At 32.6% G+C, this 25,488-nt stretch overlaps 2 protein-coding genes across 8 annotated transcripts; one reads left to right on the top strand and one right to left on the bottom strand.

The window, feature by feature from the left end:
• Positions 1-795: 795 nt before the first annotated feature.
• On the bottom strand, positions 796-8,153 carry Ac13e (Adenylyl cyclase 13E). Of its 2 annotated transcripts, none has more exons than XM_083038297.1 (9): positions 7,999-8,153; positions 7,298-7,777; positions 6,142-6,431; positions 4,669-6,056; positions 4,335-4,589; positions 3,811-4,259; positions 3,574-3,729; positions 3,286-3,485; positions 796-3,212 (listed from the first exon to the last, which is right to left on the bottom strand). In XM_083038297.1, exons 3-9 carry the CDS (start codon positions 6,420-6,422, stop codon positions 1,499-1,501), a joined length of 4,443 nt encoding a protein of 1,480 aa, XP_082894423.1. In that variant the 5' UTR covers positions 6,423-6,431; positions 7,298-7,777; positions 7,999-8,153; the 3' UTR covers positions 796-1,498. The 2 variants fall into 2 exon arrangements, with proteins under 2 accessions (XP_082894423.1, XP_082894422.1); XM_083038296.1 differs by having other exon boundaries at positions 7,298-7,759; positions 8,012-8,153.
• A 185-nt stretch (positions 8,154-8,338) lies between these two features.
• On the top strand, positions 8,339-25,420 carry LOC145936263 (uncharacterized). 6 transcript variants are annotated; one of them, XM_083038300.1, is made up of 17 exons: positions 8,340-8,549; positions 9,298-9,460; positions 9,701-9,858; positions 12,274-12,453; positions 12,988-13,309; positions 14,387-15,162; positions 15,252-15,923; positions 16,085-16,191; positions 16,350-16,518; positions 16,809-16,895; positions 17,184-17,432; positions 17,528-17,671; positions 17,775-17,903; positions 18,117-18,281; positions 18,396-18,476; positions 19,748-19,993; positions 24,057-25,420. In XM_083038300.1, the coding sequence occupies exons 2-17, from the start codon at positions 9,313-9,315 to the stop codon at positions 24,075-24,077; spliced, it is 3,654 nt and encodes a 1,217-aa protein (XP_082894426.1). In that variant the 5' UTR covers positions 8,340-8,549; positions 9,298-9,312; the 3' UTR covers positions 24,078-25,420. The 6 variants fall into 6 exon arrangements, with proteins under 6 accessions (XP_082894428.1, XP_082894426.1, XP_082894425.1 ...); XM_083038299.1 differs by having other exon boundaries at positions 9,701-9,864; positions 17,778-17,903; XM_083038298.1 differs by having other exon boundaries at positions 8,341-8,549; positions 9,701-9,864.
• Positions 25,421-25,488: the final 68 nt, after the last annotated feature.

Here is a 25,488-nt window from a genome sequence, read left to right as displayed (position 1 = left end):
TATGCACGCATTCGTGGCTTAAACTCTTATTTCCTTATCTTCCCTATCTTGGTCTTTGGTAAAATTATCCTTTATCATTTGTAATCACTAAAAGATCCTAAAATTTCACTTCGTATCTCTTCTATGTAGATTAATTTTCAAACAACGCTTGTATATATATAACGCTTTATCTTACTTCCGTGTTACTTCATCTTACATACGTGTTACAATATCAGAAGGAAGACAAGACTGTGTAAATTTATTTTTTTTTACTTTTAAAAATTTATTTCACTTATAACGGGGTATTTTCTCAAGTTTCGTTGACTTTTATCGCGTGAAACGCACTTCGCTGTTTTGCTCTTAGAATATTGAGAATACAATAGAAACGTAAAACTTTTTTATCAATTTCTCAAAGTTACATCATAAAAAATGTTTTACTATCACCGTTCACTCGATCGAAAAGAATTACACATTTTCGAGACTCGATTTAGATAGGAAATAGATATAAATCTGATACATCACAAATATACACATATATATATTCGCGCAAAAATCACATTCGTATCATCTACACATAATATGTACACCCATACACGAATAATTACTACTATCCGATGCTCAACAACGTAAAACGTTCCTAAAAAAGATTCTCCGCCCCTTCTCACATCCAGTTTTGTACTTGAGACAAAGGCAGATCTCAGATAATCTTTCATGATATACATATATATCTCTTTTCATTATACATATAATATATTCAATATTTACAAAAATACAATAATAACATCTCTCATTAATAAATATCTCTCGTTAGCTGAGTTTGAGCAGTCAACGAATAAGGCGTGTTTTTTTTTTTTTTTTTTTTTCAATAGGGTACATATACGACTATTGTTCGCAAAAATGTGTGTATAATACACACACATATATATAATGCGCACATTTTTTTTTCTCTAGTTTCCTTTACCATCTGTTTCGTTACACGTCTCCCTGATCATTATTTCAGCATAATTAGTTGTTAATAATGGCTCTGTCCATCGTTAATATCTTTCACAATTTTACATAAAAAAATTTGAGTTTTCGTATAGTGTACGAATTGAATAGAATTGCATTCGTAATCTTTCCATTTTTTATTTTCAAATATTTTATTGAACATTTATGCACTTCACACATATGCTATATATTATCATAAAAGAAAAATAGAATAAAACCTTTCATATCTGGACAAGAAAATCCAGATACTATCGAAGGAAAAATATCATTTTACAATGTAACAACGCATAAGTTTAGAAAGAAAAAATTGAAAATAAAAATCGGAAAAGATTAATGCAATTCAATTCGTACAATCCAGTTCGCATGCTCTCCGAAAAACAAGCACGGTAAAATATTATAGCTATAAAAAATGTTCAGATACTAAAAATAGCCAGATTCTATTCTAAATGCTATGATCGTTCCAGGCCACAAGTAATGTTGGATCATCTCTTGGATATATAACGGTCGCACGGAGCTTTTTAAGCATTGGTCGTCAACCTTCGGCATTCTCCTTCTTTGCCAGCAGCAAAAACACATCCATATTGTCCTTACCCTTGACGTACACCTGTCCGCGTGGCTCGAACTCGTATCGCTCCGATAGAACGTTCAGACAATTGCTGGCCATCTGTATCCTACCGGCGACCCCGGTGGAATCCATCCGCGACGCAATGTTGACCGCGTCGCCCCAGATGTCGTAATACAATTTAGTCGCGCCAATCACGCCGGCTGTGACGTCGCCATAGTTGTAGCCGACTCGCAGGATCAGCTTGAAGCCCAACAGATCCCGATTAAACTCGTATATCACTTTGTGCATCGCTACAGCAAAGTCGACCAGCTGGAACAGATGCGTGTACTCGTGCTCGCTCTGCTGCCTCACCTGCGGATTCAGACCGCCCGCGGCCATGAATGTGCTGCCGATTGTCTTGATCTTCTCGACGTTCGCGTACTCCGGCTTCTCCAGCAGCTCATCGAAGTCGCCTATGAGCTCGTTGAGCACGCGCAGGTACTCCTTGCCGCCCAGATACGACTCGTCGTACAGCTCGTTGAAATTGACGATACTGGCGAAGATGATGCCCACGGATTTATGATTCTGTGAATACTTGGCGGTAGTCTTGAGCTGATCGGCCACGTATTTCGGTATGATATTGTGCAGCAGCCAGTCGGCCTGATTCTTCATCGATTGCACCCGCGTCTTGTCGCGCGCCGCGACCGCATTACCGTGGAAACACAATCTGTAACTGATCTCAAACTCACGATTCAGGAACCAGACCAACAGCAGCAGCAGCACCATATCCAGATATATTTCCGAATTGTATAATCTCTCGTTATACCCGGTGTAAGCCTCTCTTCGAATCGTAGCAGACGTTTCTTGTCGTCCTGTATGTTTCGCGGCCGACATTCTTGCAGCGGTCGAGGTGATAAAATCTCTCGTCGCGTTCGGGAGATTTCCCGAACCATCCAGATCGCTTCGTTCGCTCGCGAGCGATTTGAAAAAATTCGAATGCAAAGCCGCCAATTGCGAGCTGTTGCCAGGATCGCTACTACTATTAATACTATTGAGATTCTTCTGGTGATACGGAGATATGTGACTTACCACGAGACAGATGAATAATACGCCGGTGAGAGTGACCAGTAGATTCTTCATCCAACAGTTGAGCTGCGTGAAATTGCAAAAGTGGACCAGCCCGACGAAGATTAGATAGCTGTAGTAATATTCAAAGTTGCTCAGACTCCGATAGCTGTTGCACGTGAAATTAAGCAGGATGGAGATGATCGGTAGACCGACCAAAACCGCGCCGCACACGTGCCATGGATACCATCGGGAAAAGAATTTGAAGATACTCTGCGTGAATGTCGTATGAGCGACGTGCGGATAGAAGAGCTGCCGAATGCAGAGTAACACCGCGATAACTTGAACAGCGGTGGTGAGTACAGAGAACACCATGTAATAAATCGTCGGTTTGCAGAGGAGGAAAAGCGAGATTGTGATAGCCGTGTAGACCAGGGCGGATATCAAGATGTCAAAATATGTATTGAATCTCGAAGTAGCCAGGGTGGGAGGATTATCGCCGATACCCTCGCTGGCCTTGTGCGCGTTTTCTCGGTATTCCCTCTCCATTTCCTCGTTCTTGAAGAAGAGAGTGACGCTCGAAAGCGGCGGTTTGACAAAGTACGAGCGCTGAGAGCTCACGTTGTCTTGTACGCACCTTTAAAGTGAAAGACAAAAGCTTATAAAAATATTCGATATTTTTAAAGCGCGTCAAAAAATGATTCGCTCACCTAATTAATTGGAGATCAGATTGCTTGCGTAATTTATGAAAACACGCGCCGAATGTATCGGTCACCATCGGAGGAAACGGATAAGGGGGCACTGATGATGAAGGATCGTGAGTGGAATTTAATGTTGAACTAGAGGTATAATAACCACTGACTCTGTGTCCTAATAAATCACCCTGGGCCATGCCGTTCATTAGGAATAACTGCAAACATCAAAGATAAGTTAACAAAGATAATACAAAGATAATAAAAAAGATAATACAAGATAAAACAAAATCTGCAGACGCATACCTGTTGTTGTATACTACTTCGCCTGCTATTACTCTTGATACCGGAGTCTTTTCTACTGCAAATGGAAGAAGCATGACTAATCGGCTCTTCACCAGATAATAAAGGACTAGAAGGTACAGGATTTGGATCCATTTCAACGCCATTATCCAGAGGGATCTACGATAAGAACCGACCGTAAGGGATAACCACAGTCATAAAATATGCGATAATAAAAAAAAGACAAAAAGCGCCACTAACTCGTCTAAATCCATTGCATTCCTCGTATGTCTGCATATCGAATTTCGCTTGTCCCATAATGATATTTCTTCCCTCTTCTATCTCCAAAGGTATCATTTCCTCGGTTGTTCGTTGTCTCTGTAAATACTTCCACGGCTTACTCCGCACTTTTTTCTTGCCGTAACTAGCGGTAGACGTCGGACTTTTGTTCGAATCCTCTTTGTCATCCATGGCGTCGCCATCGTTTTCAGAATCCAAAATGCTAGGCAAGGAATTGGCCTTCATCCTGTAACTGCTCGCGTTGGTGACCATGTGGAGATAGTGATGGCGCGGCTTGGCTTGATTGTTGCACGATGCCAGACGATTCCGCGATTGCATCAACGGCGAGATACTCTTGGGTGACGTGACGTTCGTGATAAATAGATTCACAAAGTCTGATTTACGGGCTCTTATGAAGTAAGTCTTAACACCTGGAATGATGAAAAATGCGTGTAACATAAAATTCCGGATTTCTATTCTTTCTTTTGCACTTTTATTTTACTTACCGTTAACTACTTCTCCAATTTCTGTAATGTATTGGTCTCCCAAAAATCTCAAAGTATTCTCACTCAAGTGCACACGGCCGGGCTTTCCCGTGCTTTCCAACTTATTCGCCAATGTTACGTCATTCGACCAGACGTCAAATTTGAATCTCTTGGTGCCCACAAGTCCGCAGAGTACGGTGCCTGTGTGCACGCCTACTCTCATGTTCACGCCCTCCCGTCTCTCGATGTCAAATTGTTTTATAGCTTCGATCATAGCTATTAAGAAAATAAATAATGTACAAGATTAGATTCCCTGACTATTGCAGTCTGATATAATAATGGCCCTTGCACCTACCTAGTCCCATTTCTATGCAGCATTTGGCATGATCGGACTTCGGTTCGGGACATCCGCTTACGCAATAATAACAATCGCCCAATGTAGAGATCTTCTCACATCCGTGATGCTCGCAGAGATCATCGAAACGTTCGAACAGATCGTTGAGTATACCTACGAGTTCCTCCGCGGTTTTATTGGAGCTCATCCTGGTGAATCCGACGATATCGGCGAACAGGATACTCACGTCCTCCATCGAATGCATATTGAACGGACGAAACAACGAACGGATGTCCGTGTTGTTGGATGGTATCGAGCCCTTCTTCAGGGAATCCTCTCGCTCTCTCTCGCGCTCGCTCTCCTCCATGAGCCAGTCCGCGACCTTCGGCGGCATCACCGAGTGTATCATCTTCTCCTTCAGTTGCTTCTCTACTTCCAATTGTCGACGGACAAGAAGAGATTGACCGACCTTCATAAACGTACCGCGCATTCTCACAAAGGTCATTATCAAGATATGCATGCCTATCAAATGAATGCAAATTTGCATCAAGATCCTTATCGCGAGATTCGTGGAAAAGTCGATATCACTGGCATCGAGCATGTTATCGCTATTATAATTATCTATAGACGATGCATTTATAGTTGAGCTAACAGTGGAACTAATCGTGGATGGGATGCTGGAATTTAATCTCGTCAAAATATTCGAGTCAATTAGAGCACCGTACAATCGTTGAGCTATCGTATCTCGTTCTAAGAATCTCGAATCCGTATTTTTCATCGTATTAACTTTATTATCTTCGTGTAGCATCGTCGATATCGCCTCTGTACTGCTAATTGTTGTAGTAAAATCACTAATATTACGTATCACATTCTGTAGACCAGCAACAATTTGAGGATCCTTTAGGGATGAGTGCATAAGTACCAACGTTTTCTCCGCCGTCGTATTATTCAATCCTGAGGAATTATTTCGTACAACCCGTTCGCTCTGTAGCGCATCCTTCGAGCCGTACAGATAGGCAGTCAAGATTTCAAACATGAATGAGTAGAGCGTGGATATTCCCACGCAGGCGTAGAGCGGCATCGGCAGCACCGTATAAATTATCAATAGAATTTCTGAGCACAGAGCAAAATGTCCGACCAGGGTCAGTCCGTCCACGTGCGGCGGCACCATGGCGAGGAAGAGCAAGGATAGGAAACAGAGCGTGGACGCGACTCCCAGGGAAGTCGTCAGTACGTAGGATCTGTAGTAATCCGTATACGTTAAATAAAGTACGGCCGACACCAGGGCGGCGACGATACCGAAGACACCCGCTATCGCCGCCGATATCGATGTATCATTCTCTATTCCGATTATCACAAAGTACATCAGCCACGATAAGGACACCAGCAGGATATACGTGAGAGCATATCTGCAAGAAGTAATCGAAACAATCTTTTCAGTGTCAAATTAATTCGATCAGATCTCTAATATACATAATGCATCATAATACGAACCGAAATCTTAATCTAATTTGAGGAAAGGCACTTCTCCTAAACTGTTCCTCGAGGATTTCCGAGTCGAATCTAGGATTCCACCACGAGCGTGGTGCTGCACGTTCGAACGGTACAGGTAGACTAATACCGCAGCATCCCAATCCCTGACTGCTGTGCGCCAAGTATGTCTGTATATACGGCGCCAGAGATATGTGAATCTCGTCCTCGGCATCGTCGCTGTCGTCCTTTGCTCTGGTAAAGCTGACGGACGAGCCACGTTTCCGATTCAACTGAGGAGTCATATTGATGATCTAATAGAATTGAAAAAGAAGTAACGATAGTATTTTTATATACATTACTTGCGTTGATAATTTAAAAATAAGACAAATAAATTGCAAATATTGATACCAAGAATATAGAAAGAATATATCATATTGTAAAAGTGATTTTTTTCTATAATATAGAGTATAGAGTATACTAAAAAATTAAAATTATTTTTTTATATTATATGTACATATGAAATAAATATATATTTCTCTATCATGTTTTATAAAATTTGCATGTCTCTTATTCCACAAATTAAAAAGATTTAAAAAAGAAAAAAAAATATATAAGGCAATTATTCTATTGAATGTCATCTGTAAATATTGTACAGCTTAAACTACCGACATATGTATTGTTATCCTGCTGCAGAAATGATATGCAGCAGCTGCTAATAACTAATAATACTGCGTGCAACACTATTTAGTGAATGTTACCAATGAAGACCCTCACAATATACTTCTTTTGTTCCGGTTCTTTTATATGTTGCATTATTTTACAATAATAAGTATAGTACTGATATAGTCATAGACACAGGGCATTTATATAACGTAAAAAGATACATTTTATAACATTTATTTTTTACAATACAATTCGATTCTTTTAATTCAAAATTTTGTAACAGAAAGGAGCATTTTTTTCCTTTGTAAAATAAGAATTTCTCTAGGCATATTAACGACAACATGCTTACAGATCTTTCGTACAAAATACCTTTCGCAAAATTTTCTAATTTTATGTACATATACGATTATGGGCGCGATGTATAAATTGTCAACTTCAATGTCAACCCGTTAATCGCTGTTTTACGAAGCAAATCGCACGTGAGATTGAAGAGTGACGATTCTACGAGACTCACCGCAAGTGGATTCGCTTCGATCAAAAGCGAAAACGCCAGAAAATTTGAGAAATCATCCTCCTTAATGACATCGGAGAATGGATTGGCGAAGAATCAGCTAGTGTCACAGAGCGCCATTTTTCTCTTCGCGGCTCTCCCTCGAGCGACCGTCGCGGGGACGCGAGGATACCTCGATGAAGTCGACGCTGAGGCAGACGGATAGCGCGTTGGACGAATCGTCACGGGTGTAAAAAATATTACGCCTTTTCGTCGAAACTGCTAAAATATTCTCCGCTACGATGTTCCGCGGCCATCTTGAATCCATCAACGAAGACGACGATGACAGCGCCTCCCCTCCAAGCGGTCAAACGTCACAAGTCAAACTGTCACTAGACGAGCAGGATTTAGTGATAATCTAGGAACTTTTCAAATCCTTCTCTCTCTTTCTTCGATGTATATTTTTTATCTTGTTTTCAGGAAATTCTATAAGTACGAACAAACCTACAATGAAAATGTAATGAACTCATGAATAATCCGTGAGAAAATCCCACGAGATCGTATGCCGGTATTCATAGTCGGTTCTTATATTTAAGACTGTCTCAAGTACAATCTTAAGATGTGATTAACCAATCACAGAGCCGTATTTGCATCTTAAGACGGTCTTGAAATAAGAACGGACTATGAATACCGGCCGTAGTATCAGCGGAAGTGAAAGTAATCACGCTTTTTTGACACCGTGTATAAATCCCGTCGACGTTGGCCAACGTCGCGACGCGTGTTCGATGACACGCATGCAAATCCGCGTAGTACATGGAGATCTCGAGGACGTGGATGCATCGTGGACGCGGAGGGAACATATGACGGCGAATAATTAAATTAGATGGATTGGTCATCCGATCGCGGCTGACAACCGATACACAATCGCGTGGAAAGAGATCCTGCCTGGGTGCCGGACGGGACGGGGACGTCGTCCCTTGCATACGTGGCAGAGGCCGGCGGCCAATCGGAGGAGCCGGCGCGGCGGCCGATAGGCGTGGCTTGCGGCGCCTAGTCACAGCTCGCTCTACGTCCGGCCGCCATAGCGCTACGAGGGATCGGGTCGTGCGCGTGTAATTCACCCAGTTTTGTCGCGCTCGCTCGCTCGTTCGTCCCCGCGAATTGGGCCGTGCCGTGCCGTGCCGTGCATCCGCAGCGAGGAGCTCGTGTCCATCCATCCACGGAAACCTGTGCTCCGTCGCGTTCTGGAAAGCCAACGGAATAATAAACAGCCTCGGTAAGTGGTCGTCGCGGCGAGCGCAGCGTGCCGGTCGCCGTCTTAACACCGTTAAACGTGTTGACGCGACGTAATACGCCGGTACCTGGCCGATCAATCCCCGAGGACGACGATGATGTGTCGATGACCCACGAGCCGCGCGCCCTGTCATCCATATGTCATCGTGAGATCCCCCCTTAGGCTCCGAAACTTCGCACGAGTTGTCGTACTCCGTTTTATCGTATTCGCCTGCACACGTATACACGATGCAAGTCCCGTCGTCATGCTGTTAGGACATTTCTCAAGGACAGATTCACCAGCGTATAAGATCATTTGTTTCCTAGCGGCAATTTTTCCCGAGTATTATTATCCATCGTTTGCACTCACTTTTGTTTTTTCTCAAAGTGTGCCTGTTCTTCACCTGCACGCACAGTTCATTGTTTCAAGAGTCTTCTGTTATTTATAATAGTTGAGTAAAGGGCATTTTTTTTTTTTTTTTTTTTTTTCTTACAAATAGTATTAATGTATTATCTTGACGATTTATATGGAATCTTTCAACAGTGTATATCGATAGATCTAAAGGGCAAACGGTTATATAAATATATTTGGACTGAGTAATGCTGATATGTGGAAAGATAAGAAAATGTTGTGAAAGTAGAGAGAAAATTCTTTCATAGTTTACGTACATTAACATTAATGCAATTAATGAGTAATGATATAACTTACTTTAGAAAATATTGATGCATAAGATGTGATAAATGTCTTGTAGATAAGACAGTCAAAAATGGATATCCAGACAGGACTTGTGTACATTGGTATTGTCGTCATCTCAGCTGCAGTTATCGCCTCTATATCAATGTTTGGTATAAAAGAGAAGTCTTACGAAGAAGCAATCGCCGAACAGAGGAAGCTTCCTGATGATTTATTGTCAAGTATGTCGATTAATTTCTACGCTCTTGTCTGTAAAATTAAATTTTCAATTTGATCAAGTATTTTACTGCATATAAAATATAATTTGGTTACGGAATAAAAAATAAAAAAGATTTATATAGATAGAAATAAAGAACATAATTGATATTACAAATTAATAAAATGTTAAATGTAACAAAAATACATTTTTGTTATATTGTCTTGTGTCTTAAAAACCCCCTCTCATTAAATCAAATTTCTAGGTAAAAAGGATAAAAACAAAGAAAAGAAACACAAAAATAAAGCTGGAAAGAAAGTGAAAGAGAAGAAAGAGGAGAAAGATGAAAAAGATGATAAGGATGAAAGGACAGAGCATGTACAATTTGAAGAGACTCCCCAAATACTGCCTCCTGAGCCACCGGTACAAGTAAGCTTGCAACTTATTAAAATTTATTGTTATTTATTAAAGAGACTGCAATCCATAAGAATCAAATAAAATTAATGGTATGGATTATCTCTCGTTTAATATTGTTCTAAGAAAGATTGCTACGAAAGAATGCTAGTACAATTCTATTCTATTATTAGATCAATGTACATATTTGTATATATGTCTACTTATTTAATATTTATATATTTTTTGTACTACACTCACATATAGATGTACTATAGTTACTATTATTTGCTTAAAGAAATGTATATAAAGCTAAAGTATTCAAGATTTGAATGTTATGTTTCATGCATGAAATACAATAACCTAGGTGACACATAATATGACATATCATTATCTAACATTGAAAAGAGATTTATGAACAAGGCTGAGCATATTTTTATTCTATTGTCATGTAATCTATAAGACACATCTACATATAAAATTGATGTAATTGTTACTATTTCACATTATTTTACATTTACATTATTTTCAAAATTTATATAATAATAATAACACTGTAATCTTTAACATGGGTTTTAAAGGTACATAACAGATAAAAGAATTATTTACAAAAAAACAATCATATTCACACATAATCATATTGTACATAAAAATATTCAAATAAATCTCAATATATGTTAATTATACATAATGTGCATGAATATATGGTACAATGATATTCAAATTTTGTATAAGTTTTTATGTACAATATGAATATGAAACAATCTGAAAATTTATATAAGTTCTTGTACATTATATATACATATATAATATATACATATTATATATATATATATATATATATATATATATATATATATACATTATATAATAATGGGCATTACATTGAATAACTTACAGCAAAAGAATACTCATAAGATGGTATAAATTTCTTCGCATTTAAGATCGTTCCATATTATATGACATGACACAATATAATACAACACGGTAAAGTCTTTTTCATAATATGTAAATGGATTCACTCACATTAAACCTACATTGACATAAAGACAAATACATTTACAGAATAATATTTTGTCATGTCATGTCGTGTTGTGTCGTCGAAAATTGTCAATCAATATTAATAATAAATTTTGTGTGTTTGAGAATATTTACAAACTTTGTATAACTTTTGTTCTATCACATTTTTTCCAGAAAAAATTGCGATTTAATATAAAGCCAATTACAAAATCATATTCATTATATTATATAAAAGTGACATATTTTGCATATGTCACTTTTTTATTGCTGCTTTCAGTTGTTTTAATTTTCTTTTAATTTTGTTTTATAAAATACAGATTTTTTTAACGACATTTTATCTTTTATAAATGTTATTTTAAATAAAGATCAAAGTTTATCACTTTCTTCACTATTTAATAAATTTATATAAATGATGTATTGGTAAGTTATCTGAAGATATACACACACACATACTTTATTAAAATGATAGGTTATTATTTGCCAAATTGCATATGAACTAAATATTATTGGATTTTATAAATAAAAATGATTAAATAATAAGAAAGAATTCGTACATATAATTTTTTAACAATATATTCTATATTAAGAACATGATATTGATTGGCTCTTTAGGCTGCTAGTTGATTATTTCTTACATACATGTGTCCCATTGATAAGTAACTCTGAAAGAGTTCAAGATTATTTTCTAAAAATAACTTCATTATACAGGCATGCAAAAGCATTCCAATGATATTGCTTCACTTTTTCTCTCTCTTTCTCTCTCTTTCTCTCTTCCTCGATCACCTTATCACCTAGATTACAAGAGTCAGACATGACAAATCTCTTTACCAAGTTGGAAAATTGGACATCTCTTTTTACCATAGAACTTTAGCCAGCTTTATACAAATATTTTTTGAAATCTTTATATTACAATTGTTACATACAATGTTTACATTGTGATTGTTGCAAACTTTACTTTCATTCTTTATAAAGAAAATATTGAAAAATCATTGAAACAGTGATATGATGGAAATGGTAAATTTCAGGTTTATGTGCTCGACAAGAGGACAAAATAAACATAAGGTGAAAAATGGCTTAATAAATCGCTAGCAATAATTTATTATCAATTATTATATGAATTTTTTTATAATTTATCATATTAATTTATCATTAATTTATCATATTAAATTTTAATGTAGGACATTTATCAACAATTTATACAAGTTGTCAATAACTTAATTTAAATTACGTCTATTCTATTATGTAAAACATATAATATCATGATATAATAATGATTAATTAATTAATTATGTGTGTATGCCCATTGTTATATAATACAATATGGAATTTTTCGAGTATGTTGCTTGATATCTTCTTTCTTAATATATACATTGCTTCCTTGTTCAAAATAATATGAGAGCATTGTATATCTGCATTAACTCTTAGGAGAGTAACAAAGGCAGTAAGAAGAAAGGAAAACTTGAAAAGATAAAGCCAATCCTCGTAAATAAAGACGAGCCATTGGTCAATGTGACTGAATTGAATCCCTTGCAACCTCCCTTGGCAGAAGCTAATCATTTTGACCTCATTCATAAGGATGACCTTGAACTCGTACGGAGTCAGAGTGTGAGTGATCATCATTTGCACAATTTCTTACACAATTTCTTGCATCATACATATTTAACTCTACTTTGCATTTTGCTTTACTTTATAATTTAATGGATATAAATACAGTGTCTAATATTGGGTAGCTAAAAGAGAAGCAAAGCTAACTGCTTGTAAAGCATTGATTAAAATTCTTTATAAGATTGTTATCATATCTGTTATTGTGTGTATGTGTATGTATGTGTGTGTTAATTTTTTTCATTAATTTCCTTTGTTCCTATCATTTGAAAAAATTATTTGTGCATAGAAATATATATATAATTATTGAGGATTTTTTAAAAATGTTTATTAACAGAAAGAAACATTAACCATTATGGAGTTGTTAAGAAATATTTTAGGTGATAACAATGTGTTCTTTATATTGCTACAGAATATTGCTTATAACTTGATGTAATATATTATATATTCCATCTGTTTTCTCGAGTTTTTTTTTATTTAGTCATTTTGCAGAAATAATATAATATTATAATAACAAATATATTTGTTACAATACAGAGAGAGAATCTTCAGCAGATTACTCAAACGGAGACAGCAGAGAAAGCCAACAAATCACCAAAGGATACACCAACCAAATTGAAGAAAAATAACAAAGACATTGTCAAGAAAAAAGATGAAAACACTAAAGATGAGAAGCAGGACTCTAATGCTCATACTAATGCGTTCTCTAATAAAGAAGCTATGAAAGAAGTAAAGGAGCAGCAGAAAGAGACACCAGTTAAGGAAGCAAGGGAAGTTATTAGAGAAGTTGTAGTTCAGCAATTATCAAACAAGGAGCCCAAAAAGACAAAAAGAAAGAATGACATCTTATCTCAAATTGGTAAGTCATATTGTTTGCAAAAAGATATAATCTTATAAATTTAATCTTATATATTTTATTATTCCTTACAATTATTTTTCGTAGATATTGCTTTTATATTATTTGAGTTTTCTGTTACTTTTAATTCATGCTTATCTCTACAGTCACACCTGTTTAAATCAATAATCCATTTCAATAGTAAATGACGAAAGTATAGTACCTTGGAGATGATTTAAATCTGTGTGTGTGTGTGTTTTTTACAGAGAGCAAATCAATATCTAACCTGATGTTACATTCTATAGTCTGCTATTTAATTGATTGGAAATACGACTTTACTTCTTCCTGTACTATAACACTTGCAAGCTCTTTCTTTTGCAGTTTATATTATCCGATAGTAATATTCACACATATACATTTCTATATTTGATACACTCTCAATATGAGTATACCATATATTTGTATACAACGATTACAAATATAACAATTTATAGTACGTTTTATATGAAGAAAAATGGTTATAAAATCGCGATTATTTAATACATAAAAGTCGCTTTCGTGAATTCTCTAAATAAATTAGTTTACACTAAAAAAATGTAAATTAAAATCCGGCAAAACTCGTGTAAACTATGCGAAGAATCTGCTCAAAGCAAAGCCAAGCAAATTCCTTTGAAGTGCTTTGGAATGTGGTTGAGGTAGGATTGCTTCCCCCTCCACACTCATACACAGGTCAATGTCCGTGCGCTTAGTATCGGTAATGCTGTAATACGAACAGTAAATCTTTAACATAAATAATGTAAGAAATCTTAGATATATTTTAAAAACAAAGTGATTTGTAACAATTAACAAATTTTTACACTTTTTGCAAATCCAAATATATAAAAGTTATATTTCTGTATAAAAAGTAACACACGCGCGAAACATTTTTTTTATAAAACCATAGTTAAGATTTTTTAACCTTTAATGACTCATACATAAATATATCTATAAATTTTTATTTTCAACGTAAATAGTTTTTATAGCAGAGTATATAAAAAATGAAATTTTTTTGCAATGAAAAATTCAATATTATTAATTTTGATAACTTTTTTTCCTTTCTAGATGGAGATGCTGTCAATGTTGAATTATTGATGCTGTGTATCCAGAAGGCTGAGCTTAGTCGATCTGAAATACAGATCCTCACTAATCAACTCTTGAATAAGCAGCAGGACAACCCGTTAGAGCATTCAGAATGGACGGAGGGTCGTGCCGATCCTGTCATCAAGCTAAAAAAACAATTAGCGGAAAAGGAAAAAGCGTTAGCTGATGAACATGAAGGGAGCGTAGCTTTCCAAAATAAGTTGAAGGAATTGCGAGCTGAGTTTAATTCGGAGAAATCTAGGCTTTTAGCGAACGTCAGGCAGCTTGAAGAATCGTTGAACGCCAAAATTACAGAGACTCAGACCTCGCACACTCGAATGCAACATATTTTGGAAAGCCATGCCGCGGAGAAACAAGGTTTCGCCAGGCAGATCGAACAGCTGCAAGCCAAAGTGAGCGAAGATGCGGCTATTATTCATAAATTGCAAGAGGATCAAGGACAAACTCAGGGCCACTTGCAACAGGAGTTGATGGCACAGCGTAAGCAAATGGAAGTGCAGTTCGCTCAGATGCGCGAGAACGAAAATGCGTTGAAGACTCAGCTGGCCCAGAAACACGTGGAGGTGCAGGAGTTGCAAAACGAGCTGCAAGCGACTTGCGAGAGCAGTACTGCGGAAATAGAGATGTTACGTCAACAGTTAGCTATAATGCAAGGTCAATTGATGCATTCGGAAGGACAATTGCAACTATTTAAGGAAACCAGCGATCGGCTACAAGACGTTGCCAGGCAACTTGAGGTAAGAACCGTAATTCATAGTTGAGATTTAACAAAGACTTATAAATTCAGTTATTTTCTATTCAATCTTTTTTTTTTTTTATAACTTAGGAATCCCATTGTGCGCACGCAGACTTGGATCATAGGTTGAAAAATGCACATCGGCATGAACAGGAATTGCAAAAGCAAGCAAATTCGCTGCAGGCCGAGCTGAATCTCGTGAAAAGTGAAGCCAATGAAGCGCCTACCTTAAAAGTGGAACTTGGCAAGGCTCAAGCTGAATTGATAAAATTAAAATCAGAATTGTCAGTTTCGTTAAATGAAGCCAAATCGGAAGCGGCCGAAATAATAGCCTTGAAAACCGCTTTGAATAACAAGGAGGACGAACTGAAAAAATCTCAGGACAAACTCAACGTCGTACTAAACGATCTGCAACAATCCAACACGCAAGTCACGCGTATGGAATTCAAAGTGAGTTCTGTGCAGAAGGAGATAGAAATATTAAAGGTCGATTTTGAGAAAACGGAACGTAATTTGAAAGAGGCGAAGAACAACGCGAACAAGTATCAAAACGAGATGCAAAGGGTACAAGAAACACTGGCAGGCGTACAGGCGGAATTGAACAGTGCTCATGTTCAGATCAAGGAAGCCAATGGAACCACGAGCGAATTGAAAGCTCTACAAACTGAAATCAGTAGACTACAGAACAGTGAGAAAAAAGCGGGAGAAGCGCAATTTCGAATTATGACACTACAAGAAGAAAATGATAGACTGCGTGTTGAGGTATTATTTACTTATTACTTCTCTATCTTAGTCTTTAAATCTTTTACATGTATGTTTTCATAAATATGATTATGGTATCGGTAAAAATATATTTCAAATTGTAAGACACATATAATATATATGTGCTTCTAAAGATATTAACATATATGCCTTATATACAGCTTGCAGATGTCATAGAGAAGCAGAAGGAGCTTCAACAACAGCGTGAGCAAGAAAAAATCCTTACAAATATATTAGCCGTTACTACCGAACCTCCGCATGTTAATTCGTATGTATATGTAAATTTTTATTTAACATAATACATATTTTCTTGACAATGTATATACACAATACATTAACATAAAATTTCCATTCCATCTTGTATGATTGTTATATTTTATCCAAGTTAACTGATCTTCATAAAATATTTATTCTTTAAATATTCAGAGAAGAGAGAGCTTTACTGGAGTCAGTAAAAACTGAGTTAACGCATAAGGAGGAAGAGCTCAATAAAGTAAATGAACGGATACATGTATTAGAAAATGATGCAAACAAACATCAACGTTCTATTAGCCAACTAGAAGAAGCTTTGGAACTCCAGAAGTCCAAAAATAATGTAAGTGCTTTATTGAATTAAAATATTTCCTTATATTTTTATATTTGATAGATTTTAAGTTATATTTTCTCCATATATACTTTTAAACTGAATCTAATTGCAATGTTTATATAAAACACACACATGTACACTAGTACATATTTATTGCTTTCATCACTTTGTTAATTTCTCTTCTCACATAAATCGGCATATGCTCATTTTTTATCACATTGTTTTCAAGCACAAAAATTATAATTTATTATTGTAGTAAAAAAATTAATTTTTTTACTGTATTTTTCTTAATCTTATAGGAATTACGCACAAAGAATTGGAAAGTGATGGAAGCTCTTACTGCTGCTGAGTCGCGTGCCAAATCTAATGGTGAAAAGGATATCAAAGTATGTTCTCTCTTTACTATAATTATTTTAATTAATATCATTAGACTTAAACATCATAAACTCAACTATTATAATAGCATGTATCATAATACTGATAAACTTTTTAATAAACTTTTAAAATTTTATCCTAATTCAACTAAATAGTAAATAAATGTAAATATTATTTTATTTATTAATGCTGGAAAAAAGTCAAATTTATTTCCGAATAATTAATAATATTAATTAATATATTTCTTAGATATTAAATCTTTCTTTTGTATAATATTGTTTCTCTTTTGATTTAACTAGGAAACAAAACAAAAAGTCAAAGAGGAGCAAGAAGAAATAACTAAGGCTCTTCTACAGAGGATATTTCCAGAAATTAAAGTGTCTGAGAAAACTCATGAGCAATGGCTCAAAATTTTCGAAGATAAAGTAAGCGCTATTCTGAATGAGTTAAAACAGAAAAATACAGATCAAGCAAATCCAGATTTGGAAAGGCAAAATAAAAACCTACAAAACATGGTTTCACATTACAAACAGATTATCGATGATACGGTGGGTTCTTTTTTATTAAATATTACTTTATTAAAAAATATTTATATATATATTTATATAAAACTAGTGTTTATTAAAATTTTTTTCTCTTTTAGGAAGGTATGCTTAACAAACTACAGAGTCATATAGAATCCGAGGAAACGAGATGGCAGTCGCAACTTCGACAAAAAGAGAATGAAGTCGCGAATCTTAGAGTAGAACTTAACAATATGCAAGTCAAATTTATTTCAAGCGAAGAGGTAAAGATTTTAAAGATTTTTATTTTAAAGATAGTAATTTCATTCTGCAGCATTTCTTCCATTATTATAATATATTTTTTCATTTTTTTTTTTATAAATTAAGCAGAGGGTGAAAGAGATAGAAGATCATGTGGAACAGAATCGCGCTGAAAAATTACTTAACACCGCGGAAAAACCTACCCTCGGAGAACTAGATAGTCATGAACTGGCCACTTTAGAACAATTACAAGAGGTAAAAGATAAATTCATCCTTAGTGTTTTATTATATGTTCTCTTATTAATTATTAATTTTTAATTATTAAATATATTATCGTATATTAAATAACAATTTTATATTAGAATATGCATGTGTGTAATACGTAATACGATACTGTTTGAATAGAAATTATAAATGTAATTTTGGCAATGCTGCTTTATGTTGTATTGTCCGTTATTATCGTTTCAGGAGAAGGCCAGATTATCGCAGGAGCTGGAAGTAGAATGCAGTAAAAGGGCGACGTTGGATGCCGAAGTTACGAAATTACGTTCCCTTGTTGAAACTAGCGAAGCGAGTTTAGTATACGAAAAAAGTCTTGTCACGCAGCTTCAACAGGAAATGTCCCAACTTAAGGTATTTTCGTTTACAGCATTATTTAATTTTCCTCCCATTATGTATAACAATAAATATTTAAAATAATAATGTGAGTAAATTCTATGGAAAATAAAATGTTTTTATCATTTCTAGAACGAAATTTGCGGTGGCTGTAGCAGCTCAGAGCAGTCTATGCTGAATGGTCCCCCTACATCAGATTCTCTTCAATCCGAGGTTCGTATCTATTAGTAAGGGTTTATTTGACTCTTATTTATATGGTGCCTTTTCTATCAGAAATACTATACAGCTTTTATAACAATAGATTTATAGTAACAAAAGATTTTGTTTTCTTTAATAAAAGCGTAAGATAATGCTGCAAAATAATACGCTGATATAATACTTCACTAATCACAGAAAGTTTAATGCCAATAATTAACAGCTGTCTGATTGTGATTGTTCTGTTTCTTTTGTATATATGATAAAACTAAAGCAGTATGAAAGTTGTTATTGCAAAATTGATAAAATTCTTGTAATATTAATGTACGATAAAGTGTGTCTTAATATATATATATATATATATATATATATATTTACTCTTGATATGACTTGAATTGAAACTGTAAGGTATGAATAACATTTTGAAAATTTTTTCAATTTTTCAATAACAATTTTTTATTTTATCTTATAGATTTTATATTATATAATTAGAAGGGAATAAGAACTATTTAAAAACTTATTTCTGCAAAACTTATATTGAATTAGCAATTTTTCAGTAACATTATCTATCATAAAAAAGAAGAGAATATTTTCTTTATGGTAGATGTGTAGGTACACATATATAAAATATGTGTACGAAAAGTAGAGATAAAAGATCTTTGTGATCTGTGAAATCGTAATTAATACTTCTTGTATTAAAATTTTAAAATCACATATATATATTTATATTGATTGAACAAGTAAGGAAATGCCACATCGATGATTATTTAGAATCTTACTAAATATATACAGTTTTGCAACAGAATCATGTGTTACAAACACTCACAAATTTGTTGAAAAAAGTGTTATTCCATGAATATCATATATTCATGCTTGCTAAAAAATATTGATGTAATTGTCACTGGTTATATATTTTAATTGTAAGCTGCAATTTTTATATTATATATATCTCTGGAGCTATCTAGTCGACACAGTGATTAATTTGCTTGAGATATATTATGCAGAAATAAATATTATTTATATAATATGTTGATTTAAACGATTTGTAACCAGTTTAAAAGTATCTATAGCTATATTTCAATTGCGTATTTTTATTAGCAATTTGATTACTGTGTGTCAATTACAAAATTGTGTTGATAATCAATGTATGGAACGGCAATTTTGCAAATTTTTATCGGCGTGTTGTATTAATTCCCATTACATTTGCGAGTTGTTAATTGCGATTTGATAAATTGCCGTTTCCTTTAAATAGTCAGATAATATATAATACAATAATCTGGAATATACAGCCTCCTCTAGTGTCTGAAGCTCTGATAGCTGCATTAGAAAGTACTCTGCTCAAGAATACAGAGTTTGCAAACTGTTCCATAACCAAGCCTGTCAATTTGGTCAGTCAGTCTGAACAAGAAATTGAGAACAGTCCCCTTACTACAAAATACTCCTCCAAATCTTGTCATATGACAGATCACAACACACAGGCTAATTGGAACCCATATACTGGCCAGCAACATAAAAAAAACAAGAAAAAGAGGAAGGTAAACTTATAAGTTTGAGACAGAAAAGAAATGTTACTGGCTCGATTACTGTAATAGGTGCACTTCAGTTGATTATTGAAATGAAATCTATTTATTAGGGCTCAATATTACAAAGAATATTATGAAGTTTCTTCACACGAAGTGTATGCGTTCCTCTATTTTTTGCAATATTTCTTCACATTGTGAAGATGATAAGCATTTTATTTCAGCATTTATCAAATTTTTTTGCATTAAATCTGTGTTAACTTTTAAAAAGAGAGAAAAAGTAAAGCATATTTTTGTATTTCAAAGTTAATTTATTATTGCATGATGGTCTGATACGTCTTTCTTTTTATATGATGCATATTAAAAGAGGTGACGAAAGAATATAGAAAATTTAACTGTAAGCAATAATAAATATTGGAAATGCAAGAAACTTTGAAGAATATTTACTTTATCGCGTTTTGTAATATCTTTACTTTCGATAGATATTCTTTGTGATAATACTGAGTCTTCCTGAGTATTATTATCATTTCTCTGCTACTAGTAAAATAATATTGTTTTGGTAGCTTATACATCTTTAAGCAATACTTTTTTATGGTGTAGATTGATTTTGTATAGTTCAACATATTATTTTATTATTGTGGTTATTAGCAAAAATAGAGCGAAACGCATTATTATTCAAGTAGCATGTGATTTGAAAAGTAATGGTAGATAAAAAAATATAGCTCAATTATTATTTTTTATTATTATTTTTTTTTTATTTAGACGACGTTATAAAATAAATATATAAAACACTAGTACATTAATGTCACTTGTACAAATGTACTAGATTTAAATTTCTAATTTTTAAATAGAAAAATATTCTTTTGTTATGTTATCTCTAAAAATAGATAGTATTTATCTTTTGCAATTTAGATACAATCATACAATCGATTAAAATAATTATATAAACTCGGCAAGAAGCATAAAAAAAATTACAAGATTTGTAGATATTATGTTATACATTTGCAGCATATTTTTTACATTTCTATATATCTCTAAAAATTATATCTACAAAATATATTATATTATTTATATATTATTTTATATATATATATATATATATATATATATATATAAATATATATATATGTATGTACTATATATATGTATTATATATATGTAGTTTTTTATATGTGTTTATGTATATGTATTTTATATATATATATGTGTATATATATATATATATATATATATATATATATATATATATATATATATACATATGTGTATATACATATGTGTATATACATATATATGTATACACATGTGTGTACTATATATATAATACTAGACAATAAAACAAGCAGTTAGGAGCGTTTGATACTTTTATATTTTATGCGATGAAACAATACGATTTTTAATTAAGATATATATAATATTTATAATATAATGACTTTGTAAATCGAATGTGAGATTATTTTTTGATCGAATATGGGGGCTTATTCTTTTTAAATGTAGTAATAAAACAAATTGGAATTTGTAATTTTAACAGTAGTCTTTGTCCCAGTGTTTGTATCAGTATAAAAAATTTAATTGTACGATAATATTTATACATATATAATATACTTAACAATCACAGATCACCGTACAATTCTTACGACTCATAAGAAAAAAGCCTTGTGTTCAAATACTTGCTCTGTGATCAATAACAATTTAACTGTTTTGATTGTTTCGACAGTCCACTAAGAAAACCATGGCAAAACGGCGCAGATTCGCAGGTATGCAAATCTAAAGATGAGATACTGAGATGTTTTCTCCTAGCCTTTCGAAAAATTTTAATAGTAGATTACCGCTAGAACAATTCATGTCAGGTCTTATCATAATTTATTTTACGAATTAGTTTCTCATCTCACATTGTTCTGTTGTGACATTAAATTTTTGACATTCGTATTCATAAACGCAAATATTTTCAATTTTTGTATTTGTATATTATATTTTTTTTTTACTTCACATAAAATATAGCGATAAATTTCTAATAGTTTTTGATGTTTTGAAGCTAATTTTCTAAATTCCATCAGCTTTAACTCATACAATTAGATATATAATTATATTATTACAATTTAATAAATTATAACATTCTGAAAATTGTATATATATATGTATAATAGAAATACACATAAAAGAATATATATTTTTTATCGAACAATAATGTGAAAACTATAAAAAACAAAATCTACATAACGTAATCTATACTATAAAATGTCTTTTAATATGTCACAGTAAATATATAGGCCATATTAATAGAACTGTTAGTCTATTAGTCTGTTATTATTTGGAACATATATTTTGTATAATTTTTTTTGGTGCTTTGATGTTTGTGCAAGAAATAATAAGTTATAAAATAAATTTTTTCGTTTAATTATTTTTTATAGTTTTCGAAATTTTTTTATCTATGCAATTTATTTGTGCAAATAAAATATACTTTTGTAAATGTACATATATAATTATTTAAAATTTCATAAAATATATTAATTACATTTAATATTATTAGTTGCGTTTATCTTTTTTTATACTTTGATTTCACTTATATTTTTATGTTCCATAAATATATTTTACAGTGGCTATTGTTGGCTTTATATATTTTATTTTGTGACTATATTATATAAATGTCTTTTTTTGCATCTTGTGTTTCTCGTCACACAATATGGCTAGAAAAATAATTTCTATTCCCATCTTTAATTCCTGCCGATTATAACTTACGAAACTGGCTGTCCAATCCATATATAATTCGTAATATATACATATATGTATTAATTTCTAAATCAGGTAAATAGTTGATACATTTTATTTTTATAAGATAGTATAAAATTATAATTATAAAGCTGCATTGATCAATAAGAAGAGGAATATAAGTTATATATGTTTACAAAAATGTATATGTTTAAAGAAACAAAGACGAATATAACATGTTTAAAAAATGTACATAGTTACTCATAATTTTTATTAGCACAAACACTGGGGTAAAGGGTACACTGCGCGAAAAAGAAAAAAATGATGTATTCATTAAACTAATTAATCATTGTAAAAGTCAATAATTATTTTTCATAGCGATATTTAACATACTTTTATTTTACATATCGCTCTTTATTTATTTCTTTTTTTTTTCCTATGTATTTTATGTGAGCTTAAAATACTAAATATTTATCTTTCTCAATATTACGTGCTTTTTTTTTTTTTTTTTTTCCAATTAAAATTTTTTTCGTCTAGTATTAATGTATCGCTTGAAAAATAAAAAACGATGAGGCAGAATTTTCAGAAAGCCATATACATACATATCATTGTTATTGCCATTGTTGTAGCTTTCTACAAAAATTCTGCTTTATTGCTTTTTATTTTTATATGTGTCGATGTAAAACCTAGAATATAATCAAATATAAATAATATATAGGCTAACTAAGTATTTTAATATTTTTTGCTTTTTTATTACTTATTTATATATTTAATGTGTGTAGTGAATATTGTATGTGCATGATTCATAAATTGCTTTCTAGGATAATGAAATTTTTTATTATTTATCTATTTAGTGTTTTTTATTGTAAATAATCGCATGTGTTTTTTTCCCAATTTGCTTTTTGGTGTAAACATTGGGTTTTTTTTAAAAATATGTATGCCTAATAATTAATTGTAGCATAGTTTAAAAGCATGAACTCTTTCTCTTTTAGCTATATATTAGATTTAGATATTATATAAGAAGATGACGCAAGAAATCTTTTTATTAATAAGAAATATTTTATAAATTAGTTAGTGTGTAACATGTTTCTTATTAATAATCAGTAGTGTCATGCGCAATCTTTCATAGATCATCAATTGTTCTTCCTCTAATTTTTTCATCAAATAGATATTTAAATTTTGCGTCATTTTTATTCATATGAATAATTGATATGTAATACTTTTATTGATCGTTATTTATTTATTATCTATATATTTGTCTATTTTATATGGAAGAACAAGTACAGAATATTGTTTTATACATTAATGCATCAATTATACATCAGTTATTAAAATACATTCTATTCATTCTACTAATGTACTCTTTCAGGGTGGTTCAGGAAAAAAATAACTTTGAAAAATAAGCTGCGCTAGTGCAGTGCGTGTACTGACTAGTTAAAGAGATGGGATGCAGCACTGCTATATAGATATAAATGGCATACTTTGCTACTCAGAAGACTAAATATGAAGTGAAAATATTACGGATAATGTTTATTGTAAAAAAAAAAATACAAAATATCATATTTTATTATGTGCAGAAAACTATAGATAATTAAACTCGTAGCGATTATAAATGGAAAATTTTGAGATACTGGCGCATGTGATGGTTATATAATTTATAGTTATTAATAGCTATACAATACACAAATGTAAAGATTATCAAAATTGTACGTTACAAATTGCCGATATTAATTGTTTATAGATTCTATAAGCTGTAATAATTAATAAATTTTAATTCTGTTATGCGAGAGGCATAAGAACATAACACTCAGCATGTTCTTACAATTCGAGAAAAATTGTATAATTAATTAATTAATGTAATTCCATGACTTCATATTACATATTATGATATTGATTCTGATATTATTTCTGAGTCATGCACTCTGATTAGTGCTTGACGCTTTTTTTTCTTTTATTATTAGACATATTATGGACCAGAAATAATATATATATATATATATATATATATATATATATATATATAAATATATATATACAAATATATATACACGTATATGCATAATATCATATAAAATATATACGGCATTTTGTTATCGATAGCGAATACAATACACCAGATTTATAAAACAATCTTCATGTTGTTGATTCCATTGTATACAAGTTCAAATTTGTTAATCGATTCACGTGCAATAATCATGTAAGGCGAGTTTGCGTGAACGAGGCGATCCTATATATATACAAAAGTTAACGGAAATTATAATTGCGCCCAATGACTGTACTAAATTAGGCATACACGAGACGGATTTTCTTATAATTCACAATTAAACTTTTAGTATAATATTTAACGAGTTTAAATTAACAAATGATTCTATGGACATTTAAATAAATGATTCATGAGCGGCTATTTATGTTTATATTTAATTATGTTCTGTTTATTATAATTGGACAAACTGTTCTTGTATTGTTGCAAAGTAGCAATATTAGAGCTCTTCGGAGAACGATTTTTTTTAAACAATCAATTACATGAATGTTTAAAAACACTGTATTAGACATTAATATTATGTACACTTAAAGAGTTCTTTGTTCATCTATAATCGATTGGTCGCGTAAGCAAAATAGAATTTACCGTACTGATTTTTGTAAGAGAGGCATGTATGTTGAGTACACCGCGTACTTATTTACCGTTTTGTATCTAGAAGGCATATTCATAGTTAATAAAAGTTTACTGTTTTACTTGTTGCTGTATGCTATTATGACAAATCTTGAAGACTTCACTTATCTATTAATATATAATAGATAAC

The sequence above is a fragment of the Prenolepis imparis genome, unplaced genomic scaffold, assembly GCF_030444845.1.
Source record: "Prenolepis imparis isolate NDT839.2.m4 unplaced genomic scaffold, iyPreImpa1.0 SCAF_5, whole genome shotgun sequence".
In the NCBI taxonomy this organism is placed as follows: Eukaryota; Metazoa; Arthropoda; class Insecta; order Hymenoptera; family Formicidae; genus Prenolepis; species Prenolepis imparis.
Note: the sequence above shows the minus strand (reverse complement) of the source record. Positions and strands in the feature narration are given on the sequence as shown.